Consider the following 19,955-nt stretch of genomic DNA (forward strand, 5'->3'; position numbering starts at 1 on the left):
CATGTATATGTGCATATATGTGGACATATGAATGTATGTGTATGCACATGTGTGGAAATATGTTTTATATTTGTTTGCGAATGGATGCCAAATGTTTATAATGTTCAATGAAAAAGGCAGAAGTTGGACAGCCTTGGTAGCTCAGCAGTTTAGCGCCGCCTTCAGTCCAGGGTGTGATCCTGGAGATCCGGGATGGAGATCCACGTCAGGGTCCCTGCATGGAGCCTGCTCCTCCCTCTGCCTGTGTCTCTGCCCACCCCCCTCTCTCTGTGGTGTCTTTCATGAATAAATAGATACAATCTTTATTAAAAAAAGAGAGAGAGAGAGAAAAAGTCTTTATTATATAAATATAACTTGTGTAAGCATGTGGGTTAGAGCCAAAAGGGAACAAACACACACACACTCTCTATACTAATACAAAGATGAGATAATAATAGACAATCACTATATCCCACCCAACCTTACATCAGTATCTTGTTTTCTTTTTTTTTCTTTTTTTATTATCTTGTTTTCTAATGCCTTTTAAATGTAACAACATTGGACTGCTTAACTACTTCCACACTTTTCTACATACCTGTATCAGTCCTTAATATATTGCAGTACTACTAGTTGTGCCACCTCTCTTCAACTAACCTGAGAGCTTAAGATGAAGGAAAGTTTCATATTATCATCTCCCCCAGTGTGGTACTGGCACAGAGTAAGTGCTCAATAAATGTTCTTTGAATTAATGAAATGTGATATGGATCAATGGATGGATGGATGGATGGATGCATAGGGAATGGCCTATATCTCTGAGAAACTTCATAGCAGAGATCGTTCTGTTCCCTTCCATGGTAGAACAAAATGTTTGGAATCCAGAAGCCCTGCACCCAAACAAGGGAAGACGTTCTGAAGAAGACAGATGTTGTCCCATTGTCTCCACGCTGAGATAACAGGGGAAGCTCCCCTTTCCCTTTCAGATAAATGCCTTCTTTTGACTAATGTCTTCAATTCTTGATGCTAATGGCTTACAGGGAGGAGCAAAGTCTACCACAATAAAAATGGGATCATGTTAGAGAAAATGGAGTCTGTGAAGATCCTAGAGTTCAGTCTCCCACCTTTGGGCAGGAGAAAAGTCCTACCAGTGGAAACACAATAGCTCCGTGGAGATGGGACTGTCTGTAAAGCACTTTCCTTGGGCCCTACTTAGTGTCCTTCTTCCTGACAAAAGGCAAGAATTCCACCAAACCTTTTGCAAGATTTGGTATTAAAGACCCTCGACTCACTAAAAGGTAGTTTATTTTCCTATACAGAGCTAAAAAAATCTCTCTACAAAAGCAGCTCACAGGTCAAGTAACATAGAAAACATTCCCAATCTCATGGGTTTTTACTTCTTCAGTCTTGGGAAATTCACCAGGAAAATATCTCAAACATAATATATCATCCAAACTGCTCTCCCACATTCAGGAGCAGCCACCAGGAAGATAATCTGGATGTGAGGAGTTCCAAGGGATAAAAAAAAGAGAAATACTGTAAGTGCATTAATGGGTTAATAAGTCTGCTACAAAAACCACGGACAGACATGATGGAATCCTATTGTTTGGGCAAAGGGGGAAGTATTCATAGCGGAATGGATGGGTTCATCTTTGTCTGCTGGAGATTGGAAAAAATTAAACACTTCATAAATCAATGGAAAATTCCACTTAAAATTCAAGCCTTGACTGAAAGCAAAGCCTATCTTCATTCCTTTGCTTTGGATAAGAAAGAAATTAAGCAATAAATTGAGACTGTGACATTTCCATTTGGAAACTTCAGTGCTCACAGGAAGTCAGAACACAGGATCAGGCCTTCCGGGGACTGACTGACTGCCTAGATCCAGTCTACCTGGAATGGCCTGATCCTGTTGGATTTCAGTGGTTGTTCACATCTTGGATAGAGCTTTATCTCCAGAAAACATTTCTGGAATGCCTTCTGGTAACTAAAGTTTAGGGAGCAGCCCCTAGAAAAATAAGGCAGGGCAGGGTGGAACCAGCAGCTCCAGGTTTTGCTCTCTGGCTTTCCTTTCTCCCAGAATGAAATTGGAATCACTGCAAATTCACAAGCTAATGGGCCGGAAATATCTGGCAGCTAGGGCAAGTTCACTGGCAGGTCTGGGAGCAACAGCCCAGCCTTGGTCCCTCAGGAAATGAGTTCACCATATCCAGCTCATCCAACTCCACATTTGGTCTAGACATCACAGCTCTGGGGTGGGAAGAGCAAGCCAGCTAGATGACTCCCCCTACTGGCAGATTCACTCAATATCCCATATCTACACCCCCTTGAATGGGATTTTTAATGCATCACAAGGACTGCTCCTTAGACTTTCATGGGATCCCACAAACATCTTTAAAGAAAATACCTCAGAAGCTCTCCAAGATTTTAGCTTCCTCCTCAGTAAATTCGGGGAGTGGAATAGTTAAGCCTTCTTTGCCTTCCAACCAGAAAGTTGTTTGTTCTCCTTTGCCCTGTGGGAAGCAAAGAAGAGTGCTGGTGAGTCACAGAGGAGGAAAGGCTGCCTGTGAAATGTGGCCTCTGAACAGACAACTCAGTCGGTCTCTCTTGCTTGTTGACTAAAATGCTGTTCTTAGCCAAACTGCAAGTAGGCAGGAGCAGCCTCAGTGAGGGAAAGGCCTCATTATAGATGAAATCTTTATTTCCGTGGGCTTTACTGATAAGCTTAAATGGGTAGTCTGCAATGGCCTAGGAGGTGAGGTTAAGGTTGAATTTTGCTGCAAAGGAAGTCTTTTAAAAATAATAATCAGATCTATTGAGCTCTTATGATCAGTAGAGCACCAAGTGAAGCACCTCATATACATGTTCACATTTAATCCCCACATCTACCCTTTGAGGGAAGTATTATCATTATTCTCATTTACTGGCAAAACAACCAAGCCCCCAAATCAGACAGCCAGTAAGTAGTGAGACAAGATTCAAAGCTAGGTCTAGACTACTGCCTTCTAGAAAAAATTTCCCCTTACCTGAAGTCCATTGATCAAATACAGTATGCAAAAGCCAGGCTCACTCCTTCTCTTTCACGTCTTTCCATGAATCCCCCTACCCACCCAAACATTTAACATCATGGTAAACACCCACCACTTCCATCATGAACATCTCCAAGATGTTCTTGAGAACATCCATCCCCAACCTCACCAAAGGCCGATGGTTATCAGAAAGGTGAGTTTGCATCATGGCGTGTTTCAGCCAGCCTGGAAGGAGGAGAAGGAGAAGAGGAAAGGGAAAAGACATTTATATGAATTGAGATAGGGTCCTAGTGTCCCCAAGCCAATGGGCATCTGTCTCCTCTATCTGGGAACATTAGACTCATGAGAAGGGATCCATAGAGGAAATGTGGGCATTATAATTCCTGGGCTTTTACTTGCTGTTGCTTAATGAAAGACTAGACTGGGGTGTTCAAGCAGAAGCCAAGAGACCATTTGTGACCAAGAGAAAAGAGGCATCCCCCAAGGGGTTGGTCTAGGTGGGAACGAATATGTTTTCTGTTATAGATTCTGCATTTACCTTTTGAGGGAACCATACAAATCTTCTCTGAAGGAGGAAGACCTGGCAGCTGCAAGAGCCTCCACATGGACGTCAGCAGTCTCCACATACCACAGTACAGAGATGCACTCATCCCATCAACTTCCTTAATATCTCCATCAGAGACTCCAATGAGGCAGGTGGGGTGCACTAAGTCAGTCTCACCTTGACTGGAATGGTGCCTCTCTTTTGCAAATCGTACCCTCCCAATGCCAGCAGGATGGCTGCAGTGCTCCGAGAGACATGGATCTAGAGAGCTGCCATAAGCCAGTTATTGCCTAGTTACTGACTTGGTTGTGACTTTCATCTGGGGGTCAGCGGGCAGGGGGTTGGGGGCTGCTGTGGAGAGGGAATGCTACACTGCTTAAAATCTTGGGCTGCCAGCACCTTTCATTAAAGCAAATCACAGACAACCTCTCTGAAGTCTAGAACAGTTGGAGGGCGGCCCCCCAACAACCCAGACATTGTTCAGATGCTATTGATACTGCTCAAGCTTTAACATGTTCAGGTTAGAAACAGTAGACAGAACTAACTCCATATGCAATCTCGTACTCCCCATGGATGGAGGTCCACTGGACTCCTCAAGCTTCCTGGAATGGTACCAGAGCTGGGACACATCACTGAAAATGTGGTTCACAACCAGCACTATGTCTAGAATCAGGTTTGGATCCTACATCAGCAGCCCCACTTTCAAGATTTATTCCTAAAAATCTTGACACACAAGTTTAAAGAGAGGTTTAAACCAGTGTTTGAGACTTGGCTGATTAGCCTAAACCATGAAGTACTCAGAAGAAAAAAATATTTTTGCACGTTTTCATATATTATGGAAAATTTAGAAATTCAAAAGAATCTTAACCTAAATATTTTGAAACTTAAATCCTTAATAATTTTTTTCTAGCTGATAAATGTCTCGGTGAATAAATGACATGCTGTCTAGCAATAATTAATGCAATAAAATTACTGTAAAGCAAAAGAGTATGATATCCCCTGGAGTTCCTGGCCATAGATTCATTTTGCATCACCAAAACTAAACTGCATTAGGGATGGGTAAATTACCACTCACCAGCCAAATCAAGCCCACCATTTGTGCTTACAAATTAAGTTTTATTGGAACATGGCCATACCCATCATTCACATATTATAAATGGGTACTTTCACACTAAAACAGTAGTTAAGTAACAGGGACTATGGCCCATAAAACCTAAAATATTTACTGTCTGGCTCTGAATGGATAAAGCTTGCTGACTCCTGCTTTTCCTTTAAATGGCCCTATTATATGTGTACCTGACTATTTAGAATTGAAAATCTTAGAAGGAAGAAGTCATTTGTGTTACATAGAAAGCACTGTGCAAAACCCTGTCTACAAAGTTTGTGATCAACTTTGTCTGAAGGAGATAATGATATTATCCTCCAAATGGAAAAGAGTAGACAAAATGAAAATGGGTCTTCTAAAAATACCCTCTGGCGAAAGATAGGGGACTGGAGGGACAGTGAAAAATTGTGTTTGAAAAATACTGTAAATGATACTCATGCAAACTGTTGCTTTCCATTCTGGATGCCATGTTCACAGTGTCCCCAAACAGACAGTACCTGGATATGGTGGTTCCCACCACACCAGCCACCACAGGACCTACACACAGGAGAACAGAAGGGCATAGCCATTCTGCATTTCCCAAGGGTTTGAGGTATATTAAGCCAAGAAATACCATTCAACAAATATTTAAGTGCCCTCTTCAGGCAGAGCTTGGCAGTAGACCTTTGAGTTTACAAAGAGGCAACCTACAGAATCCAGACTCCTGGTAGGAAACAACATAGTCAAATATGATGAGCTGGATGCTTGTAACCCCCTCCCTCATTCACTTGTGGAAGCCCTAACTCTCAATACAAAGGCCTTTGGGAGGTACTTAGGTTTAGATGAGGTCGTGAGGGTAGGGCCCCCAGGATGGGATTAGTGCCCTTATAAGAAGAAGAGACACCAGAGCTCTCTCTCTTTCTTCACTCTGTGAGAACATAGCCAGAAGGCAGCCTTTGGTGAGATAGGAAGAGGGTCTTTACTAGAACCCAACCATGCTGGGACCCTGATCTTGGATTTCCCTGCCTCCGGAACTGAGAGAAAGTAAATCACTGCAGTTTAAGCCATCAAGTCTGTGGTATTTTGTTATAACAACCAAGCCAAGACAGAAGTTAATGATGATGTAATTCATGCACAAGAGATGTCAACAAAGCAACTGCAGCACAAACATGGGAGTAATTAGGTCTGATTAGGGGTCAGGTTTTATTTTAGTCGAGCCTTGGAGGACAGTTAGGAGCAGGTTTAGTTACACGACTTATAGAGCCCAGTCTAAAATGAAAATAAGGAACCCCTCATCCCAAAATTATTAAGAAATTAAGAAAATTAACAATTATTATCAATACTATAGCAATGTTATATTATATATTGTATATATTTGTATATTGTATGTAATATTATGATATATTATTATTATATTAATAACTAAGAAATTAAGACAGAAGAGCATTAAACCAAATGCTAGTCACTTCTGCACGGGTCATGTGCCCATGAGTTTGACAAAAAATAGACCAAATCAAAGGGCATTTGATGTAGAGGTATGGGTGGTGCGGGGGAGGCACCTCAATATAACTGTCCTGTCTCCCCTCAACTTTCAGTTCAACAGCTTGGAGTCTCTGGGTGTCTTTGCGGTTACCAAGTAATCTAGCTAGCTGGAAATACATTCACAAAGACAAGTCAACCTTTTGTTTCCCCTTGAAGATGTTACCCTTCAACCTCACGGTCCTAAACACCTCAGACCTAGGGCTTGACTCCAGAACCACCTGCTGGCATACCTGGATCATAAGTCCCAGTGCTGTGTACCTGTGTGGATGCCAATCCTGAGCATGAGCTTCTCCTCAGGTATGTGCCCAATCTGGAAGTAGACAGTGGCATTGAGAACATGCAAAGACATTGTGGCAATCTCATCCACAAGCTGGCTTCCATTGCAGATGGGAAGTCTGCTAGCGCCACGTACGCATCTCCAATGATTTCACCCTGAAAATAAAGCAACTAAGTGACCTTCATCTGAGGCCCCCCCCTTTAAAGACTCACACTCCCTGACCCCCCACTCCATCCATGTCCCAGCATTTCTACAAGTTTCTGCTCTTGTCCTGGTTCTTCCACAAAGCCTTCCTTCTGTAAGCCCTCCTGCACACAGTCACTGCTTTCTCCTCTGAAATCTGATAGCGGTGGTGACCATATTTCCTCCACTCAAGTTCAAAACCAGTTAAACAGGCAGCAGCATATGAAAAGGGTAAATCTTGAAGGATCCCATGCATCCATCAAGTGGAATTCATGTTACCCAACCTGAAAGGTCTTCACCCCATAGAAGAGTTCTTAGGTACATTTATACATATGTATACATTGTTATACTTAGGTATAAATGCATGTATCTGCCTGAATTGTCCTCTTCTCTCCTCTAATAAATCCTAATAAAATCAGCTTTCAGATCCCTCATTCACAATAGAAAATAAATGACAAGTGTAAACTTTAAGGATACATTTGCCATCAAGCAGAATCCAAAGATGATGTGGTAAAGGTGGGATTTCAGGCATTAGTTAGGCAGTAAAAATAGCTCAGCCTATTGGCCACCCCAGAATTATACAAAATCAACCAGTGCACAAGTCTGACTGTTTCTTGGCTACCTCTCCCCATCATGGGTACATCCTTTAGACACTGAAACTGATTTAGTCTTAGCTCATGCAAAACATAATGGAGAAGATGACACCAAGAGGAAATCCCAGAGGACGTCCTCCTAAGCAGAGCTTCCATTTTATTTTATTTTATTTTATTTTATTTTATTTTATTTTATTTTATTATTATTTTTTAGAGCTTCCATTTTAGAGTACATGTGACCTACACTTTGAGATTATTCACAGCATCTTTTCTTCCACCTTAAACAGAGGCATATCTATGGGGAACCCTGGGAAATAACTACTATATGTCCCTGGAGGGCATAACTGCACTGTCTCCCAAACCTCCCCAGCCCCAGGGCCACAGGCAGAGTCCTCCAATCATGGTCAGAGCTGGTGCCACCAATGGCTGCCCCAGGCATGTGTGAGCTTGGACACCCTGTAGTCAGCATCTGGCCTCATCAGAAAACTCAGAAAATACATGAAGCAGCCATCATTACCACCACTTGAATGAAGCCAAATTATTTGTTTTTGCTATCCTTCCCCAAAAGATCATTTTTGACTCTGGGTGACCATATTCATACATCCCTCCTGAGCAGCACTAGGCAGATGGTTGTTTCTCATTTTCATCACAGTTCTGATAGTCTACACTTGGGAGTCGGTCTTCACCTGCCTTGCTAAGGCTCACAGCCACAGAAGTGAGATTCACACAAAGTCCAAAGACAACTTTTAATAAAGTAAATATGAGATTCTCTGAATACAAAGGAAATATATTCAGAAGCAAGCTGGAGGGATAAGTCAGTAGAAAGTCAGTGCCTCTTTGGAAATGTGTTTACTGTGAGATAAAATAATGGAAGGAATCAAGGAGCAACTGGTGATTCTTGACAAGGACGTACATCTGTGATTAATCATTAGCCCTTTTCCAAGAAAACAAACAGGAATAAAATATTGAGTTTCTGCCATGAACCAAGATGGACCGCTAGCCTGAAACAGAGCCTTCCCCTGGCTGACATCAAGGGCTGGGTCCACCCTCACTCATGCCCTGGAGTCAGCTGACAAGGAGAACGTGTTCCCTCCCAACCCAGGAGCCAGATGTCTCACCTTATACACATCATAGTTTTTAATGATCTGGTCAAATAAACTCTACATGTCATTAAGGAGCTTTATAACTTGCAAGGGGAGGAGGGGCTGAGGGAACACAGTTTTGTGAATCCAGCAATGTCAGAGAAAAAGATTGTCACAGACTCAAAATGTTCTGGTTCTATGGACCTTCCAGCTATGAGCTGTTCTCTGATGAAGCTGAAACCACAGAATAGGGATTGGTGTTGAATAGACTCTAATTTATCCCATCTCCTACAAACCCCTCCAAAGTCATCCTTCTAGACCTTTTGTTTCAATGGATTGGGATTTTGGTCAACAAAATTCCATCATCTAAAGGGATTGACTCCCATTTCTCTCCCTGCATTTTACCTAAAGAGACATTTCCACTGGTGAGTATAAATTGGAGGAGGTGGAAGCAGGTCACAGAAATGCCCTTACGATAAAGACTTTCTCCCTGAGGGCATCTCATTTTCCTCTATTGATTATAGAGTTGGATTGTAAAGATTCAATCTGCAGCTGTGGGAGCAAAAGTAAGCAACCACCAACCCACAAGTCAGTAATTTTGCTTTAACCAGTCTCGCATTAACGCCTTCAAATCCCCGACCCTGTCTCTTCCTCAAGACACACAGGAAGGGTGCTGGAATTTTAATAGCAGATGCTCCTGCCAAGTGTTTAGAGAGTGTACAGATGCAATCAGAGCCAAAAATGAAGCGAGTTTTGGGGTCTGAAGTCATGGGTGCATATTGTATTATGCAAAGAAAGGTTTTGGAATAGATCAGAAATACTGGGGAGTTAGCTAATAATCAGACTCATGAGACCAGAGCGCCATCTAGTGGTCGCTCTCCGGCTGTTGCAGCCACCATCTTTCCTGTAAAATACATTGTCTAGTTTCATGAATTCAAGAGCCTTTGCTTCTATCTTCTTTTACAGGATGACCAAAATGCCTGCAAAATGCTTGACCCATTTTAGAAGGACTTGACTTCCTCTTATTAAAGGTGAAAAAAGGCTATCCTGTCTACGTGGAGCCTCTTAGAGATGCTATTGCTTCCTGGGTCCTTTGGAAAGCCAGCCCCGAGCTGTGGAATACCTTGGCAGCATTGTGGACAGAGGCCGATCCACCTTCCTCTTCTCTGCCATCAGCTGGTTGGTCCTCTCTTCCACCACACCCTCCAGGTGATTGGCATACATCTCCAGCTTGCTCACCATACTGTCTAGGATGTTCACGTGGCTTTAAAAGAACCCCCCATAATTAACACCTTTTTCCAAGAGCTTTAGGGCCAAAGTGGAGCAGAACTTCCAAACATACATTCCAAGAAAAGAAAATATGTCTTGCTATTAAGGTTCCCTACTTCAGTGCTGCCAATGGACAGCAGTGAAATGACAATGACAATGAGGCCATGCAGCAGGACAGAGACTGCCCTCGACCAGCTCTGTGACCTTGACCTGCACCCTTCATTTCCCTGAGCACCAGTTTCTTCATCTGGAAAATGAGGAAAACAATACACACTTCCAGGGTCATTCTGAGGGTTCAGAGAGATAATGGGTACATAGCATCGAAAGTTGTGTCTGGCACTCAGCAGGCACTCCGCAAACGGTGGCCTCCCCCACTTCCCAATATGCTCCAGATCATCATCACGATCATGAGTCAAAGATGCAGATTTCAGGACAGGACAGGTCTTTTTTTACCCCTAAATAATACCAGCCATTTTCTTTTCAGATGACAGATGTAAGGGGCACTTCTAGATCCTTTTTTTTTTTTTAAGATTTTATTTATTTATTCATGAGAGACAGAGAGAGAGAGAGGCAGAGGGAGAAGCAGGCTCCATGCAGGGAGCCCGATGTGGGACTCGATCCTGGGACTCCAGGATCATGCCCTGGGCCAAAGGCAGATGCTCAACCACTGAGCCACCCAGGGATCCCCACTTCTAGATCCTGTAGGCTCTTGCTTTATAAGTGTCTTTAAAAAATCATTCTTTTTTCATATGAGGAAACTGAGGCTTACATAGGAAATAGACTCACCTTAACACGGGAAACCAGATTTCCTGAGTTAAAGTTGTGATTGAGGGGATCCCTCTCTCTCTCTCTCTGTGTGTGTGTGTGTGTGTATGTGTGTGTGTGTGTCATGAATAATAAATAAAATCTTTAAAACAAATAAAGTTGTGATTGACCTGAGACATACCATTTAAAACAATTTTGGTGTGGAGAATGCAGAGTACAGGGCTGTTGCGTTAAGAATGCATAGCAGGATGGCCAAGTTTAGAGTAGATGCCAGACTCCCAGCCCAGGGCTCTTCTATCAACTCAAGCTACTTCTAACACGGCTGTGCCTGCATATGTTCAATGTGCCAAAAGATGACATAATTATCCTAATATGAAGCAAACTACTTTTGAGGAAATTGTTTGAGAGGGGCATGAATAATTTAAGTTAATGACTCATTCTAAGGCTGGTGAATTATTTTTTATCCCATAGTCCAGTCACAACGGATGAGACATGACCCTTGGAATACTGGTTTGGGAAACATTCTGGGGTTATGTCACAATTCCCTGGGAAAGGGAGCCTTGATTGATTAGTGATATCTGAAGTGGACAAAGGAGGACAATGGAAGTGCTGATGTCTGATACATTTTTGTATCATTTGTGAAACAAAGGCAGAATTTATCACTCATTAGCCAGCATGGAACGCAGTGCTTTGCATGTGGCAGGCATCGAGTGGGTATAAAATGAATGAATGAATGAGTGGAAGAATGAATGAATGAATGGAGTGAACCACACAGGAGCAATCACAGCCATATAGTTTTAAAATTCTAATGGTTAAATGATTAGGAGAAAATGTTGCACATCCGACTCACCCTTTGGAACTGGCTTCTCGTAAAATTTTCTTGATGGAGGAAAAGGTGGGCTTCTTCTCTGGAGATTCATCGCAACATGCTCTCACCATGACCACAATCTTTTCATTGCCCTCCTCCTCAGACAGGGAAGGTCGAAGTGGATCTGATGCCATGGGGTCTTTGATTCGTTTGATGATTTCTGAAATTCATGTGGGGTGTAGATAGCCAAATGTCTGCAAACTTCATGCCATTTAGTACACTTCACTTTACACATATGTGCTCTTAAATCTGTAAACTGAATTTTTAAATAAATTGAACAAATTGGAATGTAGGAGAAATCTGAATATTTGATGAGAAATATTCTGAATCCTCCCGGAAAATGAAAAGTCCATCTGTAAAACATGTCAGTGCCTTCTAATGAATCTGTTCTTAGACTAAGCTGTGTTCTTTTTTTCTAATAGAAGTTCTCTTGAAATAAAGCATATGTCTATGTGACTTCAGGAGTGTATAAGAATTTGGGGTTGGAAATTCCCAAAGTGCGTCTTATACAATTTGCATTCCATATGAAATGGCACATTAAAGTTATTTTAATGAAAAATAGTGTTACCCCCACGTGCTGCCTCCGTGTCCAACTTTGTAAATCTAGTTCTTTCACTTCTGCATTGACTTCTACTGACATTTATTAAACATTCTGATTAACCAGGTTTTGTAGAGGAAATAATCATTTGAAAACAATGTATACCTGTTTTGGTATAAAAATACTATGGGTGTAGGGGATCCCTGGGTGGCGCAGCGGTTTGGCGCCTGCCTTTGGCCCAGGGCGCGATCCTGGAGACCCGGGATCGAATCCCACGTCAGGCTCCCGGTGCATGGAGCCTGCTTCTCCCTCTGCCTGTATCTCTGCCTCTCTCTCTCTCTGTGTGACTATCATAAATAAATAAAAATTAAAAAAAATACTATGGGTGTAACAACATGAATGAACCTTAAGTGCATGTTATACTAAGTATAAAAAGTAGTTTGAAAAGGCTACATATTGTATGGTTGTGTCTATATGACATTCTAGAAAAGGTAAAATTATATAGATAGAAGACAGATGAGAGGCTGCCAGGAGTTTGGGGCAGAGAAGGTGTTGAACAGGTGAGGCATGGGGGATTTTTTTAGAGTGATGAGACTATGCTATATGATACTGTAGAGGTGGGAGCATGACACTATGTAATTGTCAAAACCCACAGAACTTTACAGCACAGAGAGTAAACCTCTCTGTGCACACAAAATCCTCAACAATGTCATTTAGGGTATTGGACAATCCCAGAATAAACGAAGACCGTGACAAAAGAATGACTTAAGATCATTAAGGCTAAATGAAAGAACCCATTCACAATCACGATATTTTAGTCGGCAAGATTGCTTCTCACAAGGGGACAGAGTAACAACTCTGAAAGTCCTACACACATATGCTGCGGTTGGATAAATAAATAAATGGATGGCAGATGGTGGGAGCCAGGATCTCACTGTTGAAAAGGGAGGTTATGGATAAGCGATAGGGAGACTAGAATAAATGAACCATGTGGCAATGATGTTGGAAATGTCAGTATGAACTCGTGTTTAGCTTAATATAGATACAGATGAGTAGATACAGATATGGAAATGGGTACGCAGAGGTTAGTGCACACACATGCATTTCCTGCTCAGTCCACTGGGAGGTGCTGAAAGCAACATCACCCCAGCAGCAGCTAGCACACCCAGCATCTGGGGCTTGGTTTCTAATATCATTCTCCAGTAAAAAGAACCAGAGGCCTTGAAGAAATGGCTGATTCTAGGGTCATGACAGGGTAGTACAAGATGAGACTGAGCATCTTCTACCGCCAGGAAGTAAGGCAGTCCTTAACAAAATAAGTCAAAACACAGCAATGGATATATGTCAAAGGTACATAGAAGCCAATTGAAATGGCATGGTCAAAGATGAAACAATTTGAGCAACAAAATAAAGTCGTGTTAGATGATAACTCCGAGGATAAAATAAATATATAATGGAATATACAAATGTATACACATATTATAATATAAATATGCATAATAATGCAATACCAATACAATGATATTGTGTTTATCCGATTCTTAATATCAAGAATTGGATAAACACATACATGGGAGAGAACAAATAAATTCCTGTGGAGAAAAATTTCAAACAATTTACTTAGATATTCTCCATTCAAGGTCGTGGAACACAACTCCCCACTCCTTAAGTGTGGGCTTCACATAGTGACCTCTTTCTTTTTTTTATATATATTTTTTTTATTTTTTATTTTTTTAGTGACCTCTTTCTTAAGAGGACCATACAGGAAGAGGGGAAAGCAGGTGTAACTTTACAGTAGAGAAACCTGACAAACCTCATCCAGGTCCAGCTCGACAGTGATAGTCATGTTGGTTGGCTGTACCCTTGACATGATGTGACGAACACGACAATTTCCCTCCATGGACTTTCTCCCAAGAAGGATAAGCCCAGTCTAACCATGAAGAAAAAAATAATCAGATGAATCTCAAGTGAGAAACATTCTACAAAATCCCTTGTCAGTACTCCTCAAAATTCCAATGTCGTAAAAATTAAGGACAGGCTCTGAGAAACATTCCTGAAGAGCATAGAGTAGACATGATGGCTAATTGCTGTGTGGTGTCCTGGATAGGATGTTGAGGTATGAAGAACATTGGGTTAAAAACTAAGGAAATCTGGGGGTGCCTGGGTGGCTCAGTCAGTTAAGCATCTGACTCTTGATTTTGGCTCAGGTCATGATCTCAGGGTTGTGAGATCGAGTCCATGTCAGGCTCAGCACTTGCTTAAGATTCTCTCTCTCCTCCCTCTGCCCTTCCTTCCCTCCTTTTCTCTAAAGCAGAAAACTAAGGACATCTGAACAAAGTGTGGCTTAATAATACAAGTCACAAAACTGTGTAAAATATTATCTTGTTTTTGTCAATATAAATACTTGTGTTTAAATGCACATTTTTAATGCCTAAAAGTAACCTGAAAAAATATACATTAAAAAAGGATATACTGTGAGTAATTGTGGGGTTTTTGTTTTGTTTTGTTTTGTTTTGTTTTGTTTGGTCCCAAACAAATTGTAATTTGAGACATTGTACAACAATAGTTTTATTTTTCTGTGTGATTTATTTATTTTTTTTTACATATTTTTTAATTGGAGTTCAATTTGCCAACATATAGCATAACACCCAGTGCTCATCCCATCAAGTGCCCCCCTCAGTGCCCATCACCCAGTCACCCCCACCCCCGCCCACCTCCCTTTCCACCACCCCTTGTTCGTTTCCCAGAGTTAGGAGTCTCTCATCTTCTGTCTCCCTTTCTGATATTTCCCACTCATTTTTTTTCTCCTTTCCCCTTTATTCCCTTTCACTACTTTTTTTATATTCCCCAAATGAATGAGACCATATAATGTTTGTCCTTCTCCAATTGACTTATTTCACTCAGCATAATACCCTCCAGTTCCATCCACGTCGAAGCAAATAGTGGGTATTTGTCATTTCTAATGGCTGAGGAATATTACATACAACAATAGTTTTAAAGAAGTGACTGGAGAATTAGTATTGCTGCATCCTCTGCTTCCCCATATTTAGCTTTAAGAAATGCCATGAAAGAATAAATAAAATGATATAAAACTTTGAACCATGGGTTCAGATTCAAATTGTGGGTCTGCACCTCAGAGTACACACGTTTATGAGCTAGTAATGTGCAGCCATCCTGTAATCTTTAACCATCCAGGGTCACTCTACTGTAATCATTCTACTTTGGTGCGCAATCAGAATCAGGGATTGGGGTTTGTTAAAACATAAATTCTGAGCTCACCTTCAGAGTTTCCAACTCAGAAGGCCTGGGGTTGGGGCTGAAAATATGGATTTCTAACAAGTATCCAGGGGAGGCTGACACTGCTAGTCCAGAGTCACACTAGGTCAGTACCTCTCAAATGGTAGATCTTCTACATCATCTGGGAAATTGATAAAAACCTCAATTCTCAGGCCTCGCCCCAGACCTGCTGAGACAGAGACCCTGAGGGTAGCCCAGCAATTTTGTGTTTTAATAAGCCTTCCAGGTAATTCTGATGCCTAGTAATATTGGAAAACCACTGGTCGTGTATGTGCAGAGAATCAATATCTATTCAGTTCCCAGTACCAGGATTGTTTGTAGGGAAGTACAAGAAGTTAATAGAAGAAGTGTATTTGCCCATAAATTAGGTGCACCTTGTACTTTTCCTGGTTGCAGTCCTGTGTATACAAAATCCCATATGGCCACCTTTCATTTAACTATGTGAGCATAGGACTACAGTGAAAGGCAAACATACCAACTGTGTATGGTCTCCCCACCCCAACTGGTGTAATCCAATGGCCCTGAGCTTGGCACCTGTGGATGGGCTCCTGGTTGGGTTCAGCCTGGGAAGATCTGTACAGCTTCTTGCTTCCAACATCAGTAGCACTTGGATTTGGGATGAACCTTTTTGGATTAGTCTCCCTTCTATTTCACCTGGCCGTAAAATAAAAACTGGGATCCACTTTTAAAGCAACCACATACATTCCGAAAGGCTCCTGACTTGAAAAAAGTCTCCAGGGAATGCATGAAGATCTAAAGATGAGACTTGAGATTGGCCCCTAGGAATGGGCTAGAAATTGTAGGCAAAATGATTAAAAAAAAAAAAAAAGTCGAGAGAGAAAGGTGAGCTGAGTTTACTTAGAAACCAACAGACGGGGCAGCCCCGGTGGTGCAGAGGTTTAGCACCGCCTTTGGCTGGGGGTGTGATCCTGGAGACCCAGGATTGAGTCCCACGTGGGGCTCCCTGTGTGGAGTCTGCTTCTCCCTCTGCCTGTGTCTCTGCCTCTCTCTCGCTCTCACTCTGTCATGAATAAATAAATAAAATCTTAAAAAAAAAAAAGAAACCAACAGATGCACACTTCCTTGGGCTCACTCTGAGACAGTGGTGTTCAGCGTGGGCTGCACATTGGAATTACCAGAAAATCCTGATGCCCAGGCAGCTGCACAGATTGATGACATATGACATCAGAATATTCTTGGCTAAGATCCAGGCAGCAGCACTTTTTAAAGTCCCCCAGGTAATTTCACCAGGTTATGGTGAAAGCAGAGACTGAAGCAATTTATATGGCCAAGGTGGAAAATAATGGTGTCAGGGGTTAAGCCTCCTATAATTTTATCAATCTTGATCAAATTTTGCTTTATCTCCCACTACTTCTTCCCTTAACCCCATGACAGGATGTGTGTTAAGAGACAACTCAGCCAAAAATAAGCCTGAATATATCCTATAGAGACAATTGGGTAGCATTTATTAAAAAAAAAATTAAATACAATTAAAATACATTTATCTCTTCAATTTCATGTCCACAAAGATACAAGGCTGCTCATTGTAGCAACTATGATAGCAAAAAAATGGAAAACAACCAGAATGTGTATCAATTGATAATAAACATCATGCCCTTATAATGAAAAATCTTGTAGTCCTTAAGAAAGAATAAAGTAAATTTGTATATACAAATATGAGGTGAGAGTTACCCAAGGAGAGGGAATCATGTGTGCAAAGGCTCTGGGGTAGGAAGGTGCCTGGCATGAGGGAGGCACACAGCCAGCAATGAATGAATGAAAGGAGCAAAGCAGGGGGGGGGGGTGAGATTCGGAAAGCATACTGGGCTGAATGGTGGTCCCCAGTGAGATATGTCCATGTCCTCACCCCCAGAACCTTACTTGAAGAAAAGGTTTTTGCAGTTATAATTAAGTATCTTGGGTTAAGGAGATCATTTCGGATTTCCAGGTGGGCCCTAATCCAATGACAAGTGTCCTTATAAGACACAGATGGAAGACAGCTATACAGAGGAGGAACCCACGTTATGGTGAAGGCTGAGACTGAAGCAATTTGGCCAAAAGCCGATGAAGTCTAGTGTCACCACCAAAAACCGGACAAGGCAGAGAACAGATCTTCCCTAAAGCTTCTAGAGGGAGCAAAATTCTGCCAAATCTTGATTTTGGACTTCTGCCTTCTAGAACCATAAGAAAATAGTTTTCCATCATTTAAAGCCAGCAGGTTTGTGGTTAACTTATTACAGCCATAGGGCACTAATAAAGAAGGTCACAGAGACCAGGTGAGAGGGCTTCGGTGGTCTTGCAGGCCACTGTAAGGGCTTAGCTTTCATTCCCTAAATGGAAAGCCGGGAGAGGATGTCATGAACAGAAGTGCTGGGACCTATCTCATTTTCCAACAGGATCACCCTGAATGCCGTAATAGAATAAAGTATGTAATTCCAAATTCCACGATTGTTTTTATAAGCCAACTGCCTCTAGTTTTTTAATTTAAAAAAAAACACCATAGACTTTAGAAAGGAAAAGCAATGAAATAAACCATAAAGTAATAAACATTTAGTTAAAATAAAAAACAAACCCAGCATTTAAAAGCTAGAGCAAGGGACACCTGTATGGCTCAGCGGTTGTCTGCCTTTGGCTCAGATTGTGATCCCGGGGTCCTGGGATCGGGCCCCCGCATCAGCCTCCCTGCAGGGAGCCTGCTTCTCCCTCTGCCTGTGTCTCTGCCTCTCTCTCTGTGTCTCTCATGAATAAACAAATACATTTTTTTTTTTAATAAAAACTAGACCAAAGCCTGTCAAAGAGTTTCATTCATCTTTACCATCTGGCACCTCATCGAGATCGTCAAAAGGCCCGTGGTCCTGGTGGTGGATCAGCTCTGTCATCAGGATGGCAAAGCTGTAAACATCTCCCTTTGGGGTGCCCGACCAGGGGGCCTCTGGGAGCCACAACAGCTCTGGGACCGTCCAGTGGAACTCTGCAAAGCAAGATGTGTCCTAAGCATGCAGTGGGAAAGGAGCAAGCAGAACCAGAAAAGCCACCCCTCTTTCTCAGGGAAGCACAGAATAATTGCAAGCCTCCAGCCCCTTAGCCCCTAAGGCCCCTAACTTGAAGGGCAGATGGGGATCCCTGGGTATGCAAATACAGAGCAAACAGCCAGGAAGGGCTCTCACAACAACGTGTCAACTGTGGCTAACACCTGGCTGTGAGATTATAAGACGTCTTCATTTTTCTTTGCCCTTTCTGTCTTGTCTACATTTTAGAAACTAATTTATTGGGGTATGATTCCTAGGACATAAAATTAACCACGAAAGCAAGCAATTCAGTGGCATGTGGTACATTCGCAATACTGTACAACCAGCCCCCCTATCTAGTTCCAAGACATGTCCATGGCCTCAAAGTAAAATCCCATAGCCATCAAGCAGCCGCTCCCTGTTCCTCCTACCCCCGGCCCTGGGGAACCACCAAGCCGCATTCTGGCTTTACAGATCTCTGTGTTCCGGATAGTTTATATGACCTACAATTAATTTTTTGCTGTGAGGTTTATAGGCTTATTTCATTGTATGTTACAGTCGCTAAAAGAAAATATATTGAGGGGTGGGGAAATAGGGCGGCTACTAGCAGGTTTTCAGAACTTCCCACTGTGTCTTTTTCAGGAAGGCATCCAGGTGTCCTACGTTACAGAAACTCCCCATATGGGCACAGCCAGGCTGCTGGCAAGGGGCTGCTCCAGAGAGGGGTGCTCAGGGCCTTGGGATACTAGTGAGGTGAGACTCCAGGGTGCTCAGTTAACTGTGGATGACTAGTAGGAAGAGTCCAAGCCTCCGTTTGCATTTACAAACGCAAAGGAGGGTTGGACTACCAGCAGAACGTCTTATCCTGAACGAGGCATGAGAATCATTCGAGAGCTTTTAAAAAACCATACAGTTGCCCATGCCCGGATTCCACCTTCTGATATTCTGACTCAGTCGATCTGGGGCGGGACCTAGCCACCTACGTATTTTTTAAAGCTTCTCAAGTGAAACTGGAGCACCAAGAGGATGGCACTCATCGTCTTTAAAGTGCCTGCAGATAGTGCGTGCTGAGTGAGGACACAGGATGATGATGCATTAGAATACAGAGGCCTAAAGAGAAGGGAAGTGACTTGCTTCTGGCTGCCCAGCTCCACCAGGATGAGACCCAGCCTCCTAACTCTGACACCACACCATGGACTCACCACCCTGGAGGCTATTTTGATCTTGCTTCCTTGGGTGAGTAGAACAGCCCCACTCGGTCAGCTCCAGAGGAAGGGCTCCTGCGAGTGGGTACATGTGCAAGTGAGCTTCAGGAAGAGGTGGGGTCAGGCGCCCTGTTACCACTCTGCTGATAGCCAGGGGGTCTGCCAGCAGTTACCCAAATAGTTTGTTGGTCCCTTGTATGTTCTGTAGGTCCGGCCAGACTTGAGCTCCCACAGCCCAAAGCCAGTCAGCCTCACATGCATCTGGCTGTCCACCAGGCAGTTGGAAGGCTTCAGGTTGCCATGGGACCCCAGGAGGCTCCTGTGGAGGAACGGCATGCCCTGAAAGAGTGAAAATAAGCTAATGAATTAGAGCAGGTGCCCCTGGACCCTGCTGGAAGAAACAGAAACACAGACTCAGGCTAGGGAAATGTGCCCATCTCCATGTTCATTTGTTCTAGAGCTATTGACACAGCCCCCTGCCCATGAGTCAACCTGGGTAGGGTCACCCGATTGGGGAAGACTATTTCTGGCCTTCCAGTGTGGACCTATGAAGGCAAGGCCAGCCTAAAATAAATAAGCTAAATAAAATAGAGGCTGACTGAGTGGTCAGACTCCTTAATTGAAATCCCAACTCTAAGAGCACAGAGCAAGTTACTTTATGCTGTAGGCCTCATTTTTTTCCCTTCAAATGGAGGTAACAA

At 42.7% G+C, this 19,955-nt stretch overlaps 1 protein-coding gene across 1 annotated transcript in view; it reads right to left on the bottom strand.

The window, feature by feature from the left end:
• Positions 1-2,378: 2,378 nt before the first annotated feature.
• The window catches only part of LOC112914554 (guanylate cyclase 2G-like), a 45,250-nt gene continuing 27,673 nt past the window's right edge, over positions 2,379-19,955 (bottom strand). The window contains 11 exon segments of the mRNA XM_072738137.1: positions 2,379-2,483; positions 3,721-3,812; positions 5,087-5,185; positions 6,428-6,574; positions 6,577-6,601; positions 8,341-8,418; positions 8,421-8,538; positions 9,428-9,568; positions 11,189-11,366; positions 17,857-18,012; positions 19,428-19,612. Of these exon segments, the coding sequence (XP_072594238.1) occupies positions 2,379-2,483; positions 3,721-3,812; positions 5,087-5,185; positions 6,428-6,574; positions 6,577-6,601; positions 8,341-8,418; positions 8,421-8,538; positions 9,428-9,568; positions 11,189-11,366; positions 17,857-18,012; positions 19,428-19,612 (1,324 nt within the window).

This window comes from Vulpes vulpes, chromosome 15 (assembly GCF_048418805.1).
Source record: "Vulpes vulpes isolate BD-2025 chromosome 15, VulVul3, whole genome shotgun sequence".
NCBI lineage: Eukaryota > Metazoa > Chordata > Mammalia > Carnivora > Canidae > Vulpes > Vulpes vulpes.